At 40.8% G+C, this 27,119-nt stretch overlaps 2 protein-coding genes across 8 annotated transcripts in view; both read right to left on the bottom strand.

Moving 5' to 3' along the window:
- The window catches only part of ADGRG7 (adhesion G protein-coupled receptor G7), a 63,751-nt gene extending 62,402 nt beyond the window's left edge, over window positions 1-1,349 (bottom strand). Inside the window, exon 1 of the mRNA XM_036017999.1 lies at window positions 807-1,349. Within this exon, the coding sequence (XP_035873892.1) occupies window positions 807-921 (115 nt within the window). The 5' untranslated portion in view covers window positions 922-1,349. The remainder of the gene's footprint in view (window positions 1-806) is intronic.
- Window positions 1,350-19,559: 18,210 nt separating this feature from the next.
- The window catches only part of TMEM45A (transmembrane protein 45A), an 86,940-nt gene continuing 79,380 nt past the window's right edge, over window positions 19,560-27,119 (bottom strand). For 4 of the 7 annotated variants that reach the window (XM_036018001.1, XM_036018003.1, XM_036018002.1 and 1 more), the window contains 2 exons: window positions 24,802-24,947; window positions 22,910-23,169 (listed from right to left, as the gene is read on the bottom strand). In XM_036018001.1, the coding sequence (XP_035873894.1) occupies window positions 23,019-23,169; window positions 24,802-24,947 (297 nt within the window). In that variant the 3' untranslated portion in view covers window positions 22,910-23,018. Of the gene's footprint in view, window positions 20,059-22,907; window positions 23,170-24,801; window positions 24,948-27,119 lie in introns of those variants that run through there. The other 3 variants (XM_036018005.1, XM_036018004.1, XM_028504921.2) reach the window with 2 other exon arrangements.

The raw sequence follows: 27,119 nt of genomic DNA on the forward strand, positions 1-27,119 counted from the left end.
GCCTTCCCTGACGCCAGACCGCCTTTTCTTCTGTCCTCCCCTGACCGTCATTATTTACCCTTACTGACTCTGTTTCCTTAGAAACTTACTGTCTTTCACAAAACGGGAGTGCTGAGCACAGCCAGCTTTGAACCCGGTGCAGAGATCCTGCCATACGGAGCCGTAGGGGGTCGTGCGAGGTGTCTGTTGCGAGTTTCAGGGGCTCTCCTTCAAGTCGCCGTTTCCCACAACACTGCCTTCCCCCCTCCCACCTCCCAGGCTGTGCTCTAGCACAGAGCAGGTGACTAAAAAATATCTGTTGAAAAACCAGGAAAAGTGTTTTCTAATGTACCCTAACTTTTTAGTAGTTTTCTATACTTGAAAAGGGAGAACTTTGTGTGTGTACCACATTATTTTATTTACAATCCTACAGAAAATATTCTTAAACATCCTTTTTGAAATGAAATTTCACTCTAGATAGGTTTGATGATTTGTGTATGTGTCTGTCCATAACTATTTTCCTTTCTTAGATTTAGCTAAACAAATCCAAACGTGTTATTAATGATCTTAATGATTGCTCTCTATTTAGTCTGGGGTTAAAAGAACCTAAGGAGGCAGACTCAACCATGTCGCCCATGACCTTGCCCACTCACACACATGCCGTCATGTGTGTACAGCAGTACACTAGCCAGCAATCGACCCTTGTCCTGTACCTTGGTGGGCAGCCTCAGCCCGGAGCCAGCACTTTTCAGTACTGTGGCAAGTGTCAGAGACAGAGGCTCAGTGCCTTCTCTCACTCTAAGTTAAACATATTAGGACAACATTACCTCTCTGGATCCGGACCACAGCCCTCCAGATGCCCAGTCCCAAAACGATGGTGGTCAGCAGCCCACACACAACAGCCACCAGTGTCCTGAGGTCACACGCTCGCCAGGAAGCCATAGGAACCCAAACCAAAGATCCACTCCTGGGTGAAACCAGCTGGCTTCTCTTCTTCTCACTCCAGGAAATTTAATCAGAAACTACTCCAAAAATAAAAATAACTTTTTCTTTCAGGCATCTATCAGGCAGATGTCCTCATTCTCAAAAAAAATTTTAGTGTAATCAGGCAGGATGCAGTTCCAATCACCTAATGAAAGGTGCAAACGCAGCTGGCAGTTTCCTCGCCTTCACTGAAGGAAACATGAAAAAAGTGATTGGAGTGCAGGAAAAGGAAGATAATCAGGGCAATAAAGAAGAAAGGGTGGAGATAGGTACAGGGTCAAAGGGTAAGTGTCCTTACAAGCAAGGAAGTGGGGAAGAGAACAACACAAAAGGAGCCAGAGAGGACCTCAGGAGGCAGTGGGCCTGTCCGGGACCCACAGCTCAGCTCCCTGCTCTTTTGTTAGCAGGCTCTAGCAGAACCCAGACTCCTTTGTGGGGAAATGAAGTAGGTTGTCAACAAGAGGTTGCAGAGGGATGCCCACACCCGAGTCCAGTACTTGCACTTCATAAGGAGCCCACACTTGGATAGCTGCAGGTGGGTGTCATGGGCACAGTACGGAACGCACTGAAGCAAGTTACAAACTGTCTGTTATGAGCTGAATCCTGTCCCCCTAGGGATTCATAGTCTAAAGGCCTGACCCCCAGTGCCTCACGCTGTGATCTTATTTGGAAATAGGGTTGTTACAGAGGTAATCAGTTCAAAATGAGGTCATTACGGTGGGCCCTAATCCTCCAATATGACTGGTGTCCTCATAAGAAGAGGAAATTTGGACACAGGAATTTTATATTCCTTTTGTGATTTGAAGTTTTCACCTTACACATTTATTATGTTTTCAATTATAATAACCACATCTATTATTTCTTCAATAACAAAAGGAAGCATTTTCAATAACTAATATACGCAAGAGAAAATACCAAGCACTGTGCTCTGCACTTTACATATCTTTATCTGACTTCCCCATTTTCTGTGCAATAACCCCATATAACAGATATTTTCACCCTTTGCATGAATGGAGAAAAGGGACTTGGGTAGGTATTACTCTAAATGGAGCTCTATAGTTAAGGTAATCTGGGTGACCCTAGGTTACACAGAGGCAACAGTTTCCTTTCACTGCCTTTAATTAAAGGCTTTTTTCAGAGTCTTTAATATGTTCATGAACATTGTGATTTGTAAAGTTCTTAGCATTATTTAACCACAGAATCCCCTTCTTGAAAATACATTCTCACAGCTAGCATTCCTGGACCATGCTGTGGAGACCCCATCCTGCACGACCTGCAGAGTGGTCTTGGCTCAGTGGTAGGACTGCAGGAACTGCTTGCTCATGGGGCCCATGTTTGTCAAATGGCACTGGTGTTTTTCTCTTGTGGGGTTCCAAATACTTTGAAGAGGCCATAGTCTAGTGACAGAAGAGTTACTTTGGGTAGTGGCCAGACATTCTCTTCCACACTTGCTGGAAGCACTAGAATCCTGGGATGCTACAACCACCATAGCTTCTTAGTGCTTCTGTATCTTCATCTGTATGTCAACTTTCCATCTAGGAACTTTAGAAATTCATGGAATGGAAGAAATCCCTAGGCACAGAAATTTAGATGTTGACATATAAAGGTGTGAATTTCTATTGGCTATAGATAGTATATAAAGTCATTAATTTTTATACACACAATTGTACAATTTTTCTTTGTATGTCAAGATGACAACAAAGAAAAAGTGTGAATAGTTCACTTATTCACTCACTGTGACCGTGTTAGGTGCTGAGGATAAAATAGTGAATGAGGGAGCAAGGTCCCCACTCTCACACAGCTTAGACTCAGGGAGACCTGGATTTGTACTGGCCTTGTCTCTAGTTTGCCCTTCACCATGGACAAGCTATATCAGCATCTGAACTTCTGTTTCTTCATATTTTAAACAACCTATCTGAGGCCTTTGTTCCTGATCATTTCAGTCCTAATGTTATTAGTCGAGAAAGAACAAGGTAGGTGTCTGTGGGGATAGAGAGATGGACTAGCCCAGAGCAGATGTTAGAGCCCAAGGGGGTAAGGAGGGAATTTACAAGGGGAGGGCAAAGGGAAGAGGAGAGCCCAAGAAGTGTCAATAAGACACCCATCATGTGATGGGGACAAGCAGCCTGGCATGGAGCATCAGAACCAAGGGGCAAGAAAGGTGTCCAGGTAATAGACAGCCTGATGTGGGAAATCAAAGCTGGAGCAGGGAGAGGAGGACATTCCTTCAGAGAGACCCAGAGGGGTCAGGAGGACAGACAGGTGCACCAGTGGGCTGGAGGGCTGTGTTGGGAACTGCTCTGCCTTGTTTCAGGAGCTGTAACCACCCCCATGGCTAAGGCTGAGTGAGTGACCTTTGGACCATAAGCCACTAAGGAGACAAAACTTATCTCCCTGGCAGGAGAGCCACTTCTGCTCTTTTTTCTTCACCCTGCCTGGCCCCCAATGCTTGATCAGTTAGCCAATGATGGGTAAGATTCCTTAAGGGAGAGGTGATCTAAGACAGGCATGATCATGGGGAGCCCCCAAGAAAGGACTTGGGCTATAGCAAAAGGGGGTGATGGACCCTCACCCCTCACATTTGACATTGCCTGAGTCCTCATTCTGTCCACCAGAAGTCTCCTAATCTCTTGGCTGCCTTACTTCCCCTGCCTGACTTAAGCCTGAAACAATGACAAAGGGTGGTGCAACCCTGTGCTGGAAAGGGTGGTGATCAGGCCTAAGAAAGAATATATAAAATCCTGTGAAATCCACTTTGCTAAGAATGCCCTCAATCAAATGGTAAGGGTCTGAGCAGGAAATGAGTTTGTTTCTCAAAGTTTTGTAGCCCTTTAGCTAACAGACCCCGACTCAGAATAAGTCCTTGTAGTTCTTTGTATGTTATCTATTATTTGATCCTTACTGCCTAACAATGATTAATGAGCTTTTACCTGTATTCCTGTGCAAAATGAACCCAATAAAAGTCCATTAAGGAACAGGTCCCTGGCCCTTCTCCTTTGAGAGATCAGCCACCTTTCCTCCCCAAGCAGATCATGTCTTGGCAGACTTATTCTCATCTGTGGCAGCTGGAGGTGGCGGGAGGGGGGGGGGGGCGCTGCGGGGGGACCCTTCCAACATGGGTGGGAAGTCAAAGCCACAGTTACTGAGGAGGTTATCCACATGCGGTGGCAAACTAAAATAAGGAGTCAGACCACAAGCAGAGAGAGAAGGGTGTCAACACGTGGATGGGGGTCAGGGGCGAAGATCAGAGACTGGTTACATACTAGATGATCAATTAAACAGGTAAACATACAAGGATAGTTGGAGCCATTTTTTTACTCTAGCATAAGGGGGTTACAAATATAGAAGAGAACTTGGATTCCATAAGAATTTGAAAACAATCATGATGTGGACCCTGGCTCATGGGGTCCATGACATTGTGGATGAGACAAGAGAAATTCACATGGACTACTGAGTCCTGTGGAGGAAAAGGGAACAGCACAGCTTCTCTCTCAAGAGAAGGAAAGCCTCGGAGCACCTCAGCCTCTCAAGGGGAGAGTGCCTCAACCCTTGCCTTGACAAGCTTTTATTGCTTTTCTGGACACATTACATGATGGTCCTCATTTATTATGCACAGGTTCGCTTTAGATGGTTACCTTTTACTGAGAACAAAAGAGAGGATGTCGCTAATCACATCACAGAAGAAGGATATTTGCAAATACAAAGGGAAAAGTGGTTGAACCAGTTACACTCCATACTGGGGAGTTTTAGCACAGACTATAGGAAGTTACAGTAAGTACTTGCTGCCTCAATTCAGGGTGTGGGAATTTTAGCAAAAGCAAGTCTCATAGCAGTCTAGGTACAATGCAGGCCTGATTCCCCATGGGAAAACCTATCTGTGGGTGTGGGTCCTGTGCATCTCTGAGTGGGAGCTGGGCCCACACCATGTGGAATGGTCTCCTATATAATCAGAAATATTAAGAAAAGCCATGCAATGAACTCTGAAGCAGGCATATCCTCCAGGAAAGATGGCCATTAGATGAATGCATGAATCAGTCAGATACTTCTTATTCAGAAGAGGAAGACTTAGGGCTACAATAAAGACCAGTGTTTCAAAGGAAGGGGTGTGATATTACTTTTTATTTCTAATACTTAAACTAAATAATTTCCATGTGCCTTAAAAAAGACTCTGTAGCATTGGGTTGGAATTGGATGTATGATAAACACAAACTCATGGTTATCTATAGATCCATATATATATATATATGGTCAATAAATATATTTAGATACAGGTTGGGGCAAAAGTAGGTTTATATTTGTTTGTATAGAAAATAATGCAATAATTAAAAATAATAAAACAAGAGTAAACTCTGTTTCATGTACTCACACAACTGTAAACCTACTTTTGCCACCCTGTATATAAACAATATAGAAGTAAACATAAATGCAAAAGTGTGTTAATACACAAAATTTATATATTTTCACATTTATAACATATATCCCAAACTTAAACACATACATTCTCTAGCTCTGGTCACTGATATGCTCAGGAAGCAGTGACAATCCATTAGCAATGAGCACACCTGAAGCCCAGATCTTGATTCCTAAAAATTATTTTCCACAAAAAGGAATGTGGCCTCTGAGGCAGGGAAAATCCAAGATGACCTCTCAATATCTTATGCCAGAAAGCAAAACATATTCAAGGAATAATGGGTACACATCAAGTGGACACAGAATCCAGCATGCAGTGACAATCTGAGCATCAAAATAAACAATTCTTATAACATATTATAAACCATTAAATAAAATAAGAAATCTACTGAATCTGAAATTCCGGGGCTATGGCCCAGCAATTTGGCTTTTAACTAGTGCTCCAACCTGACGCCCACTGAAGTTCCATCTCTGCTGTTTAGGGTAATTCTCCCAAAGGGAGGAAATCAAATTTGCAATAAACTAGCATATATAGGAAGAGATGAAATGGCTTTTTGTGTAATAGGACATTCCTTTGTTAGTGCTTATGGGAAATCTCAGGGCTTCAAAGATTGCCAGACATTCAGATAAGTATGGTAAAGGTCATAACAAGCCTATATTTTTGTCATCTGTGAAATGACTATTCTTTGATTTATCTTGTTTGTTTACTTAACCAGATTTTTCATGGATTTATACTTAGAAGTGTCAAGAAGTTCTGAAATCTCTTTTGCAGGTACACACTGTTTTATTGCACTTCGCTTTGTGGAGCTGCATAGATGTGGCATTTTTTTTAATACACAAAGGCAAGACTTTCTACCAGCAAAAAGATTACAGCTTGCTTTTTTGAAATACCAGCTTTAACACAGTTGTCTGGAATGGAACACACAATATCTTTGAGCTATGCCTATATTTCCCTTTTCTCTGGGCTGTGACCCCACGGAGAGTTAAGCACACAAACACCTGCTTACCTTACCTCCCATGACATTGATGACAAAGGCTGGTCTCACCTTTCCCACATCTTATACCTTAGCAATGAGCCGGTGGGTTTCTCCATCAGAAAGCCACCAGGTAATATTTGCTACTCCTTCATTACTGAAAACTTGTAAATTCACCTGTTTGTATATCTCTACAGCCCTGCCACTCTCTTTTTCTACCTGGTGGTCAATGAAGTGCAGGGAGAAAGGTCTCAGAAAAGCTTTTATTAGCCAGGTGACTGAACCTTCTTTGTGCCTTCCTGCTTTTCTCTGCGCTACATTCTTTGTTCTTCCTGGCTCCCCAGAGCCAGGTGCTCCAGATAGCCTCTCCAGGGGAGAGCCTCTCCTGGAGGGAAAATTAGCATCTGTCTGCAAAGAGACTCACTTAACACTAGAAGTTTGTTGCCCATGAAAGATGCTAACGTCTGATTAATGTGACCCTGAATTAACCTCTCTGTGTCCCAGAAGATGAAAAGGAACCCTCAAATTCTCCTTTTAGTTTTAGATTTACCTCTGCATCTTGCTCCAGAGAACATCAATTTCTCTCTTCATCTCTTCTGAATCGTTCCTTACATTTTTTTTTCCATTTTTCCTTTTTATTTCTTCCCTTTAATGTCCCCCAAATTTGAGCTGGTGGGCATAATATGGTCAAGGCTGAAAGAGGAAAGAAATTATTGATATAGTTAGATTAAGAAATATAGGATAGTAAATAATTTGATTTTATTATTTTCCTTCTAGAAAGCTTGATTTGGGTGAAAGGCAAATCCAGAATTTATAGTAACTAGACAAGAGCTTCAGCCAAGAAGCACTAGTCCCATGTAAATACTAGTCCTTCTGAAAATAGTAGTATGAAATCATAAGCTTATCTGAGGCAAGATCTGATATTTTCAATGTCTTGCACAAACTCACATTATTATTTATACCATAACAAGATAATATTCTGGATCTTAAATCTCTCTATTTAGAAAAATTATTTTACAGAAATCATTGGTGCAAATAAGAATTATCTATTGTAACACAACAGATTCCTTCAAAATTTGGTGGCTTCAAACTCAACACCATTTATTTGCCCCAAATCAGGTAATTTGGACAAGATTCAGAAGGGATGACTTTGTACCACATTATCATTTAACCAAGTCATCTGAAGTTCCACAGGAGCATCAAGGATCCGAGATGGCAGTTCTCACATGTCTGGGGTCTCAGGTGAGATGACTAAAAAGGCCAGCTTGGCTGGACCTCTGCCTACCTCATATTTTTTTACTCCTCTGGGGCTGCCTCCTCCTTGAAGCCTGTCCAACAGAATAGTCTTGCCTACTTCCCATGGAGGCTGGGGTTCCAAGACAGCAACAGTATAAGCTGTAAGGTCTAGGAGCGTAACCTGCTCAGTGCCACTTTTACTACATTCTACTGGTAGAGAAAATCACAAGGCCAGTCTAGATTCATTGTTGGGGGGGGGGGGGCGGGCTATAAAAATGGATGAATTTAAGGAGGTAGAATTCATTGGGGGTTATGATGTTTCATTTCATATGTCATCTTGGCTTGGTCATGGTACCTAGTTATTGGTCAAACATTATTCTAGATGTTTCTGTGAAGGTATTTTTTTAGATGAAGCGAATATTTAAATCTGTAGACTTTGAGTGAAGCAGATTACCCTCATCCAAGCAGTTGAAGACCCTAATAGAAAGTGAAGAAGGTGCAATTCTGCGGGCAAACTGCCTTGGACTCGGACTGTAGCAACAACTCTTTGCCCACCTTCTTAAGAGCCTAAGAGCTTACCCTGAAGATTTTGGACTTGCCAACTTCCACAATCACATAAGCCAATTTTTAAAAATAACTCTCTGCCTATCTATCTCACTGGTTCTGTTTCTGGAGAACCCTGACTAATTCAGTGACAGTTTTGCAACATGTACCATACACTTTTCAGATAAGGCTTATAATCCCCAGAAAGCTTAACAATAGTGTATGACACTCAAGGATTTTGTGATCCAGTTAGAGAGAAGCCATATAAAATGTAGAGCGCACCAAAGATAGCAATACAGAAGTCACTACTTGGTAAATGATTTACTCTACAAGTGTCTACCTGAGGAAGATTAGAATGAGCAGTTAAGGAAACTTGCCACTCGGGGTGGGGCCATAAAACAGCATAAATGCATGGCCCCGCCAAGTTGTCATCAGGGTGCTCAGTGATGACACTACATTTGATAGTTGGTAATAAAATTTGGGAGATATAATTTATATCTTCATGCCTGGCAATTGTCAGAGTACCTTCACCATACCATTTTCAGCCCAAATACATGCTTTATTTTGAAGTCTAAAAAAATTAAGCTTCAAGCTAATGTTAAAGTCATGGATGCATTAGTTTTCTCTGATGGCTATAATAAAGTACCATAAACTGAATGGCTTAAACAACAGATTTACTGTCTCACAAGTCTGGAGACTAGAAGTCCAAGATCAAGTAATCAGTAAGGCTGTGCCCGCTCTGATGGTGCTAGGGGAGAATCTGCCTCAGCCCTCTCGCTTAGCTTCTGGCAGTTTGCATTTCTTAATGCAATGCCTTTGGCATTTCTTAACTTGTAGACACAGCACCCTGTCTGGTGCCTTGGTGTTTACATAGCATTGTGTGCGTGTGTGCGTGTGTGTGTGTGTGTCCAAATTTTCCCTTTTTATAAGGACACCAGGTATATTTCACTGGGCTCACCCTACTCCAGTATGACCTCATCCTAACTAATTATATCCACAACAATGCTATTTTCTCTTTTTTAAAATAAAAAAATCCTTTTTATTGAATTTACTTGGGTGACACTGATTAACAAAATTATAAGGTGTCAGGTGCACAGTTCCACAACACATCATCTGCCCACTGTATAGTGTGTTCACGACCCCAAGTCAAGTTTCCATCCATCACCAGTTATCCCACCATACTCTCCCCCACCCCAGGAATCACCACACTGAACAACCCTATTTTCTTTCCTTATCCTTACCTGAGGACATGCTGATTGAATTTAGAGAGAGGGGAAGGGAGGTAGAGAGAGGGAGAGAAACACTGATATGAGGGAGAAACATCGATTGGTTGCTTCTTGCGTGCACCCTAACCAGGGATGGAACCTCAACCCAGGCATGAGCCCTGATCAGGAATCAAACCCACTACCTATTGGTTTACAGGACCACACTCCAATCAGCTGAGCCACACTGTCCAGGGCCGATCAACTCTACTTTCAAATAAGATCACATTCTGAACTATCGGCGGTTAGGACTTCAATATATGAATGTATGGGATGGGTCACAATTCAGACTGTCATAACTATGGATTATAGTGCTAATAAATTAGTATCTAAGACTTTTTAAAATAACCCAAACTCTACCTCTAACATTGTTTGTTGTGTGACTTGTTCCCTGGGTTAAAGAAGTTTGGGATATGAACCTGGTCCTTTGGCTTATCAGTTGTGTTTCCATGCTTTGCCACTAGAGGGCAGCATCATTTTGCTGTAGTTTTTTCTACTGTTAAGCTTAATACACGGTATCTTCAGTACTGAGCCATTCATCCGTAAGTAGGCACATCAGATGTGAAATAAATTTGGCCACATTTCTTGGAGGTTAGGGAATAGGACAGGTATCATATTCTGGGAAAAATTATGTGACTCGATCGTCTCTGTCCTGGTATTCCTTCTCTTGTATTTCTGCTATGGACTGAATGTTTGTGTCCCCTCAGATTTCTTATGTTGAATCTCTAATCCCCAATGTAATGGGATTTGAAGGTGAGGCTTTTGAGAAGCAATTAGATTATCAGTGTGGAACCCTCATAAGGGAATTATGACCTTACGATGAGGAAAGTAGAGAGGGAGAGAATCTGTCTCCACCATATGAAGATATAAGACGGCAGCCGCCCACAAACCAGGAAGCAGGCCTTTACCAGACACCAGATCTCCCGGTGCCTTGACCTTGGACTTCCCAGAGTCCATACCTGTGAGAAATAAATGCTTGCTGTTTAACCTATCTAGTCTGTGATGTTCTACTACAGCAGTTCAAACTCACCAAGACAGTTTCACACAGGAATTAAATCACCAGAGATACCCACACAGAAGTCAAAGTCTCCCCCTCTGCATGGAACACTTGTGTGGGGATCAGGGGTGGGGGACAGAAGGTCCTTAGAATAAGGCAGATGAATTTAAGAAGGAACTGAAATATCCACTATGCAGTAGCATAACCTCTGAAGTGGGAAGAGCCCTCGTGTCTGCTATTAGCAGACTTACATCCCAGCATGGGCTTGGCCTCTAACTGACTGCATGGCCTTGGACAAGCCACTAGCTCTCTAGTCTCAGCATCCTCACTACAATCTTTTTCTCTGACTTTATCTCTTCTTTCTGCTCCTATAGCTCACTTTCCAGTGCTACAGTTTGAGAAGGATTCCTTGGGCGCTTCAATAGAAATAAAAGAAGTATGGTTGTCTTTAGGGAATTATATTGAGAAGGTAGAATTTATATGTAGCTAATTAGAGGGCTGAACAGTCTGTGATCCACTGTTACCCTGGGATCTGTGCTACCGGATTTTATAGACAGAAGAGAGTGGTATAGAGCAGTAGAAAAGAAATCTTGAACTGAGCCTTCCAGAACCGCTGTAAGGAGGAGGGAATTGAGAATAGTTTATCCAATATTGATGTGGAAATTAAAATGAACATGTTTGGGGAACAAAGAACAAGTCAGCCTGAATGGTACCAGGTTGTGTTGAAGGATATGAGAACATAACAACATATTGAAGTACACTCAGACATGGCCAAATCTTGGTACGTTTGGGCCTGATAAACTCTGCTGGGTTTGTCAGGCCCAAATACACTGGACAACTCCCTGACAGCTCCCTGAGACCCTGCCCCACCACAAAGGTCTGCAAGTACCTAGTGGGTAGCAGCCTAGACTTGGTATACCCTGGGACATTTCCTGAGTAGCCTCAGACCCAGCACAGGCACTTGAGTTTGAACCTGTATCAATCTGGTGAATACCATTCACTCCTACCTGGTAAATCACTAAGGACCTACCTCATGAAACTTGAATACTGCCAGAGACTCTTTCAGTGGCTGAGCCTATCAAGTAGCCAGCAGGCATTGGCAGGTGGAGGTAGATCTTGGGGTGCCTTGGGAATTTTGCTGACATGGTCCCAGTGCTGGTGACAGCTGGCCTAGGTGCACAGCTTGATCCTTCCTGCACATACAAAGGCCAAGCACAGGCAGCCACAAACCGTGGATCGCTTTGTAGCTCCATACAAGTTGCCCAGGGAAAGTCACAGGCAACATTCAACATCAGTCTATACCAGAGTCCCCAGGACAGACACATGCAGTGGCCAGCTTCAGACATCAGAGAAGGATCTATTAGCTTCACAAGAGGCAGATTCAAAGGGAGATCTTGGCTGGCCCCAGACCCTGCTGAGGCAAATTACACTTCATGTAGTCAGACCTGCATAGCAGCTCATATACTGTGGTCAGGGTCAATCCTCACCGTCAGCCAGCCTGAGGGTCAAGCCCACGCTTGAGTGAGCCAATAGCAATCAAGACTCAGTTACAACAGGAGGGCCCACTAACCCAAACTCCTCTCCTCAAACTCTTCCAAAAAATTTAAGAGGAAGACTGCCAAGTTCATTTTATGAAGCCCACATTATTCTAATTACAAAACCAGATAAAAGGACTATAAGAAAAGAAAATTATAGACCAATATCCCTGATGAACATAGATGATAAAATCCTCCATAATATATTAGAAAACCAGATCCAGCAAAACATCAAAAAGATCATACACCCTGATCAAGTGGACTTTATTCTAAGGATGCAAAGTTGGGACAATATCCACAAATCAATAAACGTGATACAACACAAACAAAATGAAGGATAAAAATACATGATGATGTCAATAGATGCAGAAAAAGCATTTGATAAAACCCAGCACCCACTTATGATAAAAACTCAGCAAAGTGGGAATAGAGGGAGCATTCCTCAACATAATAAATACCATATATGAGAAACCTACAACCAACTCAATGGGCAAAAACTACAAGTGTTTCCTTTAAGACTGAGAAGAAGACAGGGATGTCTGCTTTCACCACTCTTATTCAACATAGTACTGGAAGTCCTAGCCACAGCTACCAGACAAGAAGAAGAAATAAAAGGCATTCAAATTGGAAAGAAGTAGAACTGTCATTATTTGCAGATGACATGATACTGTATACAGAGAACCCTGAATATTCCACCAAAAAACTGCTAGAATTGATAAATAAATTCACTAAAGTAGCAGGATACAAAATAAATATCCAGAAATCAGTTGCATTTTTATAGACCAATAACAAACTATCAGAAAGGGAAAGTAAGAAAATAATCCCATTTATAATTGCATCAAAAATAAAAGCAGCCCTAGCCACTGTGGCTCAGTTGGTTGGGAATCATACTGCAGACTGAAAGTTCTGGATTTGATTCCCAGTCAGGGCACATGCCTGAGTTTTGGGTTTGCTCTATGGTTGGAGTGCATGCAGAAGGCAACTGATCAATGTTTCTCTCCTTCTCTTTCTTCCTTCCATTCCTCTCTCTCCAGATAGGAAGTACATGGAAGAAAAAGTGCAGGGCTACATCAAGCCCAGTAGTCTTTGCTTGTAGAAGGAAAAGTATTTAAATATTGTAAGAGCTAAAGAATAATGAAATCACATCAAATGACATGACAGCCTGGGTGGGGGTCGCAGATTCTCATGAGTAGGAAGAAAAGACAGATTGTTTTAAGTATGACTGCAGTTCAGGGAGGTGCCTGCAGCAGGCTGGGAGATGACCCGTGTGGAGGGCTTGGTGTACTGACTATAAGTAACAGATTTGGTATGCACCATTAGGGACACTGTCAAGAATGCTGTCACCTTCAAAATCAGCATGAAAATCTCAACCAGTGGACTATGTTCCCCAACATTGCCTGCCATAAACTAATCATTTCGCTTGTTTTAAAATGCAGATTTAAAATAAGTGTATGGAAATGTATAAGAGAATCAAAACCACAATGCTGATATTTTGTGTTAAAGAACATGTTTAGCCCTGGCTGGCATAGCTCAATGGATTGAGCGCGGACTGCGAACCAGGCATCGCAGGTTCAATTCCCAGTCAGGGCACATGCCTAGGTTGCAGGCCATGGCCCCCAGCAACCACACATTAATCTCTCTCTCTCCCCCCTTTTCCTCTCTAAAAATAAATAAATAAATAATCAAAAAAAAGAACATGTTTAGCACTTTAAAGATTTATAACTTTTTTAATGATTTTCTCTGTGCAGGTTAGAAGTTCCATTTATAAATATGCAATTGAGTAACAGATTTAGGCTAGTGATATTAAATTGAGTTTTCACTAAGTTTATACACAATATTAAAATATTCAAGAAAACTTAAGTGTCACATTTATAAGTTTAATTTATAAGAATTGTGAGATTAACTTAATTTGGGGAGATCTGTTAGTTAATTGAAGTATTAAGAATATAAAAAATATTTAATTTATAAATATATGTTACGATGTTTAAAGAGAAATCTAAGTTTAAAATTGTGCCCAAACATTACAGTTTTCTTAATCCAAGTTTTAAAATTTGCTTGAATTATGTGACTTGAGGAGACTTTCAGTCAAGATGGAGGCATAGGTAAAACCCCTCCTCACACAGCCACATCGAAATTACAACTAAACTGGAAAACAACCATTACTCAGAACTGTCAGAAATTGAGTGGAATGGAAGTCTGACAACTATGGAATTAAAGAAACCACATCCATCCAGACTGGTAGGAGGGGCACAGATGGGGAATGGGCTTCCCACACCAACATGTGGTGGATAAAAATTCAAGAGGGATATCACAGGATTGAGGGGCCCCAGCCCCACACCAGGCCCCTGAGCCCAGGGTTCCAGTAACAGGAAGATAAGTCACCATAACTTCTGGCTGTAAAAACCAGCAGGGATTGAGTCAGCAGAAGAAACTGCTGGGTTCCCAAGCAGTTTCTATTAAAGGACCTGCACATGGACTTACTCAGACTCATACCCTCTGAGCTTCAGCACTAAAGTAGCAGTTTGCAAGGCACCAGTGGCATACAGAGAAGAAATGAGTGTTTAGCATCAGGGCAAGAGCTCGGGGGCAGCTTTCTCCCAGAAAGAATGACTGGCAGAGGCCACTGTTCCTTTTCTGAACCCTCCACCCATAGAGCCACAGAGCCAGTAGGCAGGTGTCACATCTGAGACTCAATTACACTGTTTGCCCCACCTGGTGATTCCCTGAGGTTCTACCACAACCAACTTATGGTCCCACTTAGACTGTTAACAGTGACTATTCCTTCTAAGTGGCTTGTCTTTGCTCATGCTTCAAGTCTTCCTAAATACTGTCAAACAAGGATCAGCCAGTCTCAGTGAGCCCCCAGTCCCTGTACCTCTTATTGAGTAACCCAACGCCCAGCACTAGCAGCAGCCAGCCAAGGTTCACAGCTTAGCTTCACCTGGGAATCCTCAAGACCAGCACAAATAGCAGCCATTTGCAGATTGCTTTGTAGTTCATGTTGGGTAGCCTAGGGCAGAACATAGGTGGTGGCTGACCTTGGCCTGCACCACCTGGGAAACCCCAGAGCCTGAGTATCTGGTGGACAACTACAGACCTCAGTGAAGCACCACCACCCTGCCCCTACACAGCTGATCCTGGAGGATGGAGGTTGGTAGTCAGCAGTCACCACCAGTCCTTGAAGGCGACTGATTTCAGTAAGCCCCTCCATTGACCTGCCAACAGTGATCAAGACTCAACTACAAGAGGGATCTGTACTCAGCCCACATGGAGGGTGCACTTCAAGTACCCATCTTGGGTGATGGGGGAGGCTGTGCCACTGGACCATACAGGACACCTACTACATTAGGCCACATGACCAAGATGGGGAGTCATAGCAGTTCTACATAATACACAGAAAAAACAGAGGGAGGCTGCCAAAATGAAGAGACAAAGAAACATAGCCCAAATGAAAGAAAAGATCAAAAGTCCAGAAAAAGAGCTAAACAAAATGGAGAAAAGCAATCTATCAGATGCAAAACACTGGTTATAAGAATGCTCAAGGAACTTAATGAGGACCTCAGCAGCATAAAAAAGATCCAGTCAGAAACAAAGGATACATGAATTGAAATAAAGAACAATTTACAGGGAACAACAGTAGAGAGGATGAAGCCAAGAACCAAATCAATGATTTGGAACATAAAGAAGAAAAAAATAACCAATCAGAACAAGATGAAAAAAGAGCCCCCCAAAACAGGATAGTGTAAGGAGCTTCTGGGACAACTTCAAGAGGACCAACATTTTCATCATAGGGATGCCAGAAGGAGAAGAGAAAGAGCAAGAATTTGGAAAGCTATTTGAAAAGATAATGAAGGAAAACTTCCTTAATTTTGAGATGGAAACAGACATGCAAGTCCAGGAAGCACTGAGAGTTCCAAACAAGATGGACACAGCAAAACCCACAACAAGACACATCACAATTAAAATGCCAAAGGTTTAATGTAAAGACAGAATCTTAAAACCAGCAAGAGAAAAGCAGTTAGTTATCTAAGGGGAATTCTCTAAGACTGTCAGCTGATTTCTCAAAAGAAATTTTGCAGTTGGGAAAGGACTAGCAAGAAGTATTCAGTGACAAAAAACAGGGACCTACACCTAAGATTGTTCTGTCCAGCAAAGCTGTCATTTAGAATTGAAGGGCAAATAAAATGCTTCCCAGACAAGAAAAACTAAAGGAGTTCATCATCACCAAACCATTATAATATGAAACATTAAAGAGACTTATTTAAGAAAACTATGAATAATAAAATGACAATAAATACATATCTATCAACAACTGAAGTTAAAAAAACAAAGTAAACAAGAAGAACAGAAGAATCATGGATACAGAGAGCATTTTGATGGTTGCAGATGGGAAGATGGTGTGGGGGGATGGGTGAAGAGGTGAGCAGATTAAGAAGACAAATTGGTAAAGTACAGTGTAGGAAATGGAGAAGCCAACGAACTTATACACAGAACCCATGGACATGAACAAATGTGTGGGAACTGCCTGAGGACTGGGTAGTGCTGGATGGAGGGGGGACTGAGGGGGTAAAACACTGGGACAACTGTAATAGCATAATCAGGAAAATATAATTAAAAATGATAGTATTTCACCCTACTCATAAAAATATAATAAACTATATTATCATAAACATAAAAAAGAATGTACTTAAATTAAAATAGAATGCTAATATTCATAAATTGAACTTAGAACTATAAGAATTAAGTTTTCTCAATTTTGCTAGTTTAGTCCAGAAACCCAGTCATTCTATTCACTGCATGTTTCTCCAAGCTTAAAGCAAAAAATCTTCCTTTATTGCCATTTATTTAGGCAAAATTCTTTCCTATTATTTCATGCTTTATCTCATGCTTTTTATCTTTATTCTCTCAATTTTCTCCATCTGGTATTCACATTAGTCAGAATACAGAATTTCTAGATCTATTCTCCATATATAAGAACTTTTATACTTCTTATCTATTGATTTCTTATACTTTGGAATACCTCACTTTTCAGCTTTTATTTTCATTGTTCTTATTGTCCCCAGTGACTCATGCACTACTGATTTATCCACAACCAAGATACAATCAACACAGCCTTGAGTGGTGAGCCCTATAGTAACAAAGGGTGATAAGGAGTACATCAAGATGGTCATGACCCAACCTCCCATTTCAACAATGAGCTGGAAGTTAATGCAATCAGAGGCTGCTGTTTCCCAAGCAAAGGAGATTGAAGGCTACAGAAATCACCAAGGAGTTGGTATCACATCAATAGCCAATGTTGATTTTGCACAGAGTTATTTAAAGAGTTTCTTTACTTTGAAACACAATAAAATACAATGAAATGAAGCATAGGATACCCACAAATGTGGGGTTGGGAAAAGCTCAGGAATGGGACCCCACATTTTTGGAAGAGTTGTGATAAAACACAAATAAAAGAGAAGGCAACATCCCCCAACCTCTTCCTTTGTGAAGGCTTCCATAAAATTACAACGATGGTGTTCAAATTTATTTCTGATTTCAGGTACTAGAGGCAGAAAGCCCCAGACTATGGACTTAGACCTGAACCAAATGTTCCTCCCCTGAGAACTCACTGGGTTGCCTCTCACTCGTGTTCTCTCTGTGCAGAGAGTAGAGGAACAGACATTTCTGCTCTCTCATAAAGACTGGGAATATTTGCATTTATAGTTTTCAAAATCCAGCCTTAACCTGGTTCATAATTATTCCTAGAGTTTCTTCTCAGGCCTGGATACCAGAACTGCCATTTTCATGTAATTGCAGCTGATGGCTTCTTCTCTCTCTCTCTCTCTCTCTCTCTCTCTCTCTCTCTCATTTTTAAATTCTCTCATTTTTAAATTATAGTTGACATACACTATTATACATTTCAGGTGTACAACCCCATGATTAGACATTTATATAACTTATGAAGTGGTCACCCCAATAAATCTAGTACCCATCTGACACCATATAGAGTTATTAAACTAGTATTTACTATATCCCTGTGCTGTACTTTACATCCCCATGACTAATCTGTAACTACCGATTTGTACTGCTAAATCCCTGCACCTTTTTGATGGCTCACTCTTTTGAAACACAAAGTTGCCAAAGTCATAGAAACTTGCTGGACTAGAAAAGAGCCATGAGATACAGGACACACATGGGCAGAAACAAGGCCATGATCACCTAAGGCCCATGGCATGTGGACATTTCCCACGCCAGAAATGCAGTTACATCAACCATTTTCAGATCTTACATTTGAAAAAACGACTGTGTCTGCAAACTGGTTGATAGAAAAGCTAATGTGTATAGAAGGAATACCAAGTGTCTGAAATTATTTGTTCATTCGATAACCTTTATGTCTTTAGTTCTTTCATTAACACACCCAGTGAGCTGTAGTAGATGATCACCCTCTGTATTGTATTGTTTAGACCAGGGCGTCAAACTCATTTTCACTGGGGGCCACATCAGCCTCGCGGCTGCCTTCAAAGGGCCAAAATAATTTTAGGACTGTATAAATGTAACTACTCCTTAACTGTTAAGGAGTTGACATTACATTGAGTCCTTTGAAGGCAAGTATGAGGCTGATGTGGCCCCCAGTGAAAATGAGTTTGATACCCTTGGTTTAGACCTTCCTAAATGCTTTCCTGGAAAACTAAAACAGCACATCTTTCTAGTCATCACTTTTATAAACTAAGAATTTAAGCAGAAATATTTGCTAGTTGTATAGGAAAAAGGAAAATTAAAAAATGACTAAGTCCAATTAATCTAAAAAAAAAAAAAAAGAATGAGCCCAGTTCTTTGGCGGAAACCATCCACTCACCTCCCTCATCAGTGTCACTGGGATCTCACCAGACCGGGGCAGCCTTCTGGATTTGTCAGCGTGCTGGAAGGCCAGGGAGCCTGACATAGTTCATTGCCCACATTTCACCTCCAGCTGCCCACAAGACAGCTCCTTTTCCTCCATCTTTGAGTCACCCCTGGAGGATCCCCAAAGCCCCCTTACCTTTTCTGTTCCAGCAGAGACTGGCCTTTTCAACGAAAATTGTACAAAGTTAGCTAACTCCATGCTTCAGTTTTGTCTCAGTGACTCTAGATTTAAAATCTGTGACATTCAGAAAGGGCCCCATGATTCCCCCAATTCCATTCCTTTCCTTCAGAGAGAAGGGCATGGTGACTGCTCAAGCCCTTGAGGCTGATTAATGTGAGAGCCAGAGTTAGAAACAAGATTTCCTGACCCCACCAGGGTCTATTTAGACTATGCAAGGGTTCTGACTTTTACCCACAGTTTTCATTAAAAGCCATTCCTTGTTTTAACCCTTCAACTATTTCGGCAGAGAGGACAGTATAGCGGCCACACTACGCTACTGATGGCCTTTTACTCTCTACATAACTCTCCTTTCCCAGTCTCTTATGGCTTCACAGCCTTATGTTCTAGAGATCATCCCTTTTATCTTCTCTCAAAGAGTGCACAACTCAGGATGGCTCTGTCTGTCTTTCCCCAGAGGAGGACTCAGGTGCTACAGAGAGAGAAGTCTCACAAGAAAAGTGTCACACAGCTTTTTCTTCATGAGGTGAAGGTGGGGTACAGCTGAGAAACAAAAACAAAGACCCGAGGTATCTGAGCCAAGGTTCATGTACTCATTTATTTCTCATCACAGCAACAAGATAAACAAGTGTAGTTCTATGTTTAATGAGTTACAAATGGTAGTAAGCCCAGAAACCTTGAGCATATCTACAAGGCAAATAAAATGAATGGGTTTCATAGCATAAGCTACAAACTTTAGATGATGTGGGAACAGTCACTCCAGGCCCTGACTACCAAGACTGAGCACAAAATGAACTTATCATCTAAAGTGTTTTCAAACCTAAAATAAAACATTTAAATTCAAATACTTTAACAAAATTCTAAATACAACCAATACACCAAGAATCATCCTTAGCCAAACAAAAGATCAAGAAACAAAACTGTGGATAAAAACAATGCAAAACAGATAAAGTTCATCCAGAAAGACTAGATGCCCATCAAAAATCACATCTCTTCTTCTGATTCTTGTTCTCGTTCAACATTTTTCAGGAGTCCAACTTCTGAGGGGCAGAAACTGTTAAGTCGTGATTTAACCAACCTGAGGAGAATGAGAGGCATCTCATGTTACAGTGTTTAAGATGAAAAACCCAGAGCAATGCATATGTATAATACCACAAACCCCAAGTTATTTGTGCAAATGGGAGAGGCAACCCAAAAGAGAAGCCCACTTTTGTTTGGCCTTGGTCATCCCTGAAATTTTCTTGTGGATTAAAGCAGGGTATAATAAGTAAACAGATGCAATATAGCTTCTGAATGCATAAAATGATTATTTAATTAGGTATCTTCTGATGCCTGATTATTCATAAACTTTTATCATTTCTAAAACAAAGAAGAGACTCTCTGGGCTATAGGAGGTCTGGAAGGAACCAAGCTAAGCCAAGCTTTTCCAAGCCCGCACCTGGCTGCATGTTGCAAGTGGGAGCCAGTCTTCATGAAAGAAGTGCGTAAGGGCACCTCCCTCTCCACGTCAACTCTGGGCTGTGTGGCAGCCCCTACTAGTACCTTCTAAGAGGTGCTTCTGTGCAGGCCACAGGCAGCTCTGCTGCCTGGGAGGGTCCACAGTGAACAAAGAAGCTAGAAGTGCACTCCACCCTTGTGACTATTCTCATAGATTAAGATAATCTGTAGAATTGGGGGAAGCAGCAATTATAATTTGTGACATTGGGAGATGCTAAGCTGCTTAGCAGCAGAAACTCAGCAGGCCCTCCCCTTTCCTGATGTAATGAGAACTATAAAAAGTTTTTTCTGTGTATGGTTATTTGTAAACACGTTGTACTGTGACTATATCGATAAAACATATTTAATTCCAGAAATACATAGGAATAGGCAAACAAACTTGGTAAACCAAATTATCAAAAACTATTCTTGTTTCGTGAAAAACTTCACCAGCCTATCTGCATCTGTACCCTTATTTTCTGCCTTCCTTCTTCTTCCAGTGAAGGTCTGGCCTGCTCCCACCAACACGCATTGTCCTTCCTTGTGCTCTGAAGCCCACTAGAATATAAGCTTCATAAGAGCAGAGACCTCATCTTATTTACTGTCATAACCCCAACCAAAGTCTAAAACAATTTCTGGCCCATAATACTGACTCAATACATACTTGATAAATCAATGGCCTTTGGAGAAATCTGCTAGGAATTCATATTACTCACCTCTTCATAGATCATTCATAATTATTCAGTCACTTCCAACTCAGCACTAACTCCCCCAGTACATAACAACAGCTGAGCAGTACTCAGTAATATGTTGACTCATTAGGAGCCAAGTAAAACTCAAAATCATTTGTCTTGATTATTAATTCACAATTGATGTTGCTTTCAACGCCCTCAACTCTTCAAGGCATTGTTCTCATGAAAGATGAATAGTCTGAATTTAAAGTCTGGGGCAGCATTTGTGTCATTTTTTTTAAACCCACGCAGTTATTTCCATATTGAAGTTGTATTCATTGAAGCATACAACTTCAATGAATGCTAAATGAAGTGGATTAACGAGGTAATTCATTCATTAGGTTCTTTCCTGGTAACTTTTGTGGAAGATGAAACAAAGACATGGCCTCTTGTTACAAGTAATTGTTAACAGAGACCCTAGTGATTTCTCCCATCTCCACTTCCTCCCCTATGGACTGTATCTGTGGTGGCTACAAGCCACCAAGATGAGGAAGGTTCAGATACTTCAAACAGGCTTTGTCTGCACCCTGTGGCTCTAGGCATAGGCCACTGGGAACAGACTGAGGGATGGAGTAAGAACAGAACATACAAATAATTTGTAGGTCCTGGAATGAGGCAAATTCAGGGAAATAAGGTCAAGGTGTGTCTGGGCTTTTGTCCCCATATGTTCTGCTCAATTGATAAGAGAAAGAGCAGAGCTGAGACTCTGAGTGTACTTCAAACTTGATCTGGAAACCAAACTTCTAGAAGGGAAACTATCATATGCCTGGGCTTTTGTCATCTCTGTTTTGTTCTTCAAAATGGCTCACATATATCATTGCTTGGAAAACCAGCCTAGAGATGGGCAATATTTCTCAACTCACATAGAGGGCTTTTGAAATACTTCTGTGCAACAGATGTATTTAAATATGAAATACAGTCAAATATGTAATTCTATCTCCAAACAGACAGGTTTCTCCTATGAGCTGTCATAATGGAGGCTGTAGGCATGGGACTGGATGAGGCAATCTTTGAACTATCATGCCAGAAAACTGGGGATTACAGCTTCATTTTTCAGATACTTTCAGGGTAGTGGCTCCCTAACTCCATTTTGCTCCCTTGGTGATCTTTGTGCCATGTCAAACAGACTCTGACACAATGTCCTGAAAACCCATCACCTGTCACTGAGTCATAAAGCACTCAACAGTCAAGCCCCGACAAAGATTTTCAAAGCTCCTTAGGATTACAGGATAGAATTGGCCAGTTATGTGACCTTATTGCAAGTCAGTACTGAATCTTCACGATATTTTTTAAGCTACAGCTTAAGTTCATATCAAAATACATCAGAACATGAGCTCCCAGTCTTTTATTTTTAAGAGTAATATGAGAACAAAGCTTAAAAGTATGTAAAACATGATTTGTGAACAAATGAAGCCTAGGTTCAAGTATCTCTGAAAGAGATTTATTAAAATAGACTAAGTGCTCATCGTGTGGCTACTATATGTTTGACAGCGTGTCAAGAGCTGTGAGAAATAGGAAAAGGGTCTTTTCCCCACGGCAACACAACCTAGCTCACTGATAAGACTAGACGGCGCTAAGTTTAAATATCGTGTGATAGATCACAATTGTTAAAATGTGTGGTGGAGAGTGAAAGGCTATAAAAACTCATGAAGAGAGATAAGCAAGGGCTAGAATAATCACAGAAGTTTTTGTAGATGAGATAAGCATTTAATTTGGATATGCCCAGTAGAGGGAATGATATAGACAAAAGGTTAAAGGGAGGGCACTCAGAGGTTGAAAAAATAAACATGGTGTTTGTTTTCTAGAGAACTGTAAGTGGGTGTGAGAGTCCTTAGGTGTCTGAAGGTTTTTGAAACAGGAAAAGACAGTAGTCTTCTTTTGACTCTGGAAATGAGCCGACATGCGGTAGAGAGGCTCCCTGAATGACAGCATTGATCTTGGAGGTTGCCCAGCCCCTAAGGAGATGAGGCCCAGATGTCAGCCTAGAACAACAGAGGAAGAAGCCAAGTTTCACTCAGCCAGCCTTAACAACCAGATCATGCACATACTTTGCGGGGTAGGGGTGGGGACAGAACAAGACTAATAAGAATTAATCAATGAAAAGACAAAATTTCCCAGCACCCAAAGAGCACTTAGACCTCTAGAAAGAGGCAACTACAGGTCAGAGTGGGCTGACTCGAAGCCTAGCAGAGACAGGTGGGAGCCATTTTCTTAATGGTTTCCTTGCCCAGAGAATCAACACCAGAGCTGTTTCAGAAGCTCAAAGCACAGAGTGGGAGAGGTGACAAGGGGCACAAGTCTAGAGAGAAAAGTAGGAAACTGGCTTTGGCCATGGCTGAGACCCCACTGGGCCAGAAGCACCTCCTGCCTTTTAGGAATCTAGAGAACCTGCCAGATGGGTACTGTACAATATGGTGGTCACTATGAATGTGGATGTTTAAATCAATTAAAATTAATGTGGCACTAGGAACATGGCGACATGCTCAATAACCACACGTAGCTCATGACTACCATAATAAAGATGGCAGATAAAGAACATTTTGATCAGTGCAGAGGCCTGAAGGATCAGGTATGGGAGGCTGTGTGCCTAGGAGTTAGGACAGGCCAGGCCAATCAACTGTGGTTTGGCACTAGCTACCTGAGAGAGAGGACTTATGTTCCCTGCTTTCTGGTACTCCTCATCCATCAAATTGCAGCTTAATTCTCAAATTGTGAGGGGGCATCCTCTGAGCTCCAAAAGTGCTTTATTCTTCTAGTATTTCCACTTACTGCATTGTACTTAAATTATCTGCCTCTCCTCATAAGGTCTATATTTATGCACTTTTGATACAGAAGAAAAAGGAGAAGAATAAGAATAACAAAAGAAAAAAAAGAACAACAATGAAAATAACTTTCATTGAGCTCTTATTATAGCCTGATCAGTTTAAATACATGATCTTATTTAGGTACTATTATTGTCCTCAATTCATAACAACAAAAAACCCCCACAAAAACAAAAAAAGAAAAACTGAGACTTAACATGGTTAAATAATCTGCCTGAAGCCATACAGCTGATAACAGCCAAGCTAGGAATACATGTTCTTATCGGTCAGCTCTGTTGCTCCTCACCCATCATGAAACACTGTATCAGGGTCCCTGTAAAAACATGTGTTGTCCAACAAAATCTGACTTTTAGAATATCAGAGTAAGTGTCAAATTAGTCAGGTACTCAAATTCAATGAGAGACAAACACGTTGGTCATAAAAGTGACACCAAGTCTGAGAAGTGCTATAAGTGATGCCACATGGGCAGGGGGCTCGCTTGCTGCAGGTGCAGGGAGGACCATTTACAAGAGGGACCAGAGTGTGCAAAGGCATGGAGGCACAGAAGAGGCACTGAAGGGTGATTCACAGGTCAGAGCCACTAGAGTGGCTCTGCTGAGCCACTCTAATGTTAAGCCAGCCTTTAATTTTTCTACTGGAAATTTCTGTGTTTGCAGATAATTTTCTGCTATCACCCTGTCTCATGTAATGCTAAAAATTAAATTCCTCTTTGAATTTTAAGTACAATACTATCAAGTCTTATTGGTCATATTCCAAACAACAGAACTTCCATAAACGAAAATCATAACTTACCATATGACAAAAGCATAAATTATTCCAATGATGATAAAGCTGAAAGCATAATGCCAACAAAGGCATATGGTGAGAAACATAATGTTTTCATGATCTGTCAGATCCCATGCAGGACCTCCACTGGGGGGATAAAGGACAAAACCAATCTGCAATTTAAAACAAAAAGCACACATGAAAATAATCAGCTACTTTTCAAAACACCTGATTCCAAGATTAATGGGAGCTAAGACAACTCCATTATCTGAAATATTACAGATTAGACATCAGGCTTTATTGCTTGTTTTAGTAATATAGACAGTACCTAGTAGCTTGTGTTTTTGCCAAAAGAAATTAAGGACATTTTAAGATTAATTTCAAAATATGAATAGTAATCATCTCTGGGGATTGGTAGACTTTTGGAGAATGTGCTTTGGGTTGCAAGTTGTATAGTTTCACCTGGTTACTTCAAAATTAGAGTGCAAAAATGTTTTAAAATAAGTAAATGCCCACAGCTAACACTATAATCCATGATGAAAGACTGAAAGATTTTCCCCTAAGATCAAGACAAGGTGTCTGATTTCACCATTTCTATTCAACATTATACTAGAAATTCTAGTCAGAGAAACTAGGCATGAAAAATAAATAACACCTGGGTGGCAAAGGTAGAAGTAAAATTACCTATATTCACAGATGACAGGTATATAACCCCCCCTAAAGAATCTACACAGAAAACATTAGAGCTAACAGTCAGCATATTTGCAGGATACAAAAATCAACATGTGAAAGTCAGTTGTATTTTCATACACATGCAATGAGCAAACCAAAAATTAAGAAAACAATTCCACTTGCAATTGCATCGGAAAGAATAAAATATTTGGAAATAAATTTAATAAAGGAGGTTCAAGGCTTGTACACTGAAAACTACAAAATATTGTTGAAAGAAATCAATGATGATCTAAATAAATAAATGTACATCTCATATTCATGGACTGAATGATTTAACATTGTTAAGATGGCAATAACACCCAAAGCAAACTAAAAATTCAGTGCAATCCCTACCAAAATCCCAATGGCCTTTTTTTGCAGTAATGGAAAGCTGATCCTAAAACTCACATGGAATTGCAAGGGACCAAGAATAGCCAAAACAGCCTTGAAGAAAACAGTTGTAAGACTTATATTTTCTAATTTCAAAACTGATTACTTCTAAGCTCTCATTTTTTCCGCATTGTTTCATGTGCCTGTTTTTCTGCCAATAGCATGCTGTTTTGATAATCACTGCTCTGTAGTATAATTTGAAGTCAAGTAATATGACACCTCCAGCTTCATTCTTTTTTCTTAGGGTTGCTTTGGCTAATCAGGGACTTTTCTAGTTCCCTACAAATCTGATGGGTTTTTTTGTTCTATTTCTTTATAAAATAACATCAGATTTTGATGGATATTACATTAAATACCCATCTGTATATTGCTTTGGTTAATATGGCCATTTTAACAATGTTGATTCTTCCAATTCATAAACACTGAATATCTTTCCATTTCATTGTGTCTTTTTCCATCTCTTTTAATAATGCTTTGCAATTTTTAGTATACAGGCCCTTCACATCCTTTGTTAAGTTATTCCTAGGCATTTTATTCTTTTGGTTGCAAATGCAAAAGGAATTAGTTTTTTTACTTCTTTTTCTGAAATGTTATTGATAGTACATAGGAAAGCCATGAACTTTTGTACATTGATTTTCTATCCTGCAAGTATACGGGATTTGTTTCTTGTTTCTAATAAGTGTTTGGTGGAGTCTTTAAGGTTTTCTATATACAGAATCATGTGATCTGCAAAAAGTGACACTTTCACTTATTCTTTCATTTGGATGACTGTTCTTTCTCTCGCCTGACTGCTCGCTAGGACTTCCAGAGCTATATTGAATAAGAGTAGTGAGAGGGGGCATCCTTGTCTTGTTCCTGATCCCAGAGGGAAAGCACTCTGTGTTTCACCACTGAGGATGATATTGACTGCGTTTGTCCTGTATGGCCTTTATTATGTTGAGGTACTTTCCTTCTATACCTATTTTATCGAGTGTTTTAATCATAAATCGATGTTGTAGCAAATGCTTGTTCTGCATCTATTGATAAGACTGTGTGATTTTTACCCTTTGTTGTGTTTATGTGGTGAATCACAATGATCAATTTGCATGTGTTGAACCATCCTTGAGCCCCTGCAATGAACCCCACTTGAATGTGATGTGTTATTTTCTTAATGTACTGTTGTATTTGATTTGTTGCATTTTGTTCAGGATTTTTGCATCTGTAGTCATCAGAAATGCTGGTCTGCAGTTTTCTTTTGTGTGTGT

This window comes from Phyllostomus discolor, chromosome 2 (genome assembly GCF_004126475.2).
Source record: "Phyllostomus discolor isolate MPI-MPIP mPhyDis1 chromosome 2, mPhyDis1.pri.v3, whole genome shotgun sequence".
In the NCBI taxonomy this organism is placed as follows: Eukaryota; Metazoa; Chordata; class Mammalia; order Chiroptera; family Phyllostomidae; genus Phyllostomus; species Phyllostomus discolor.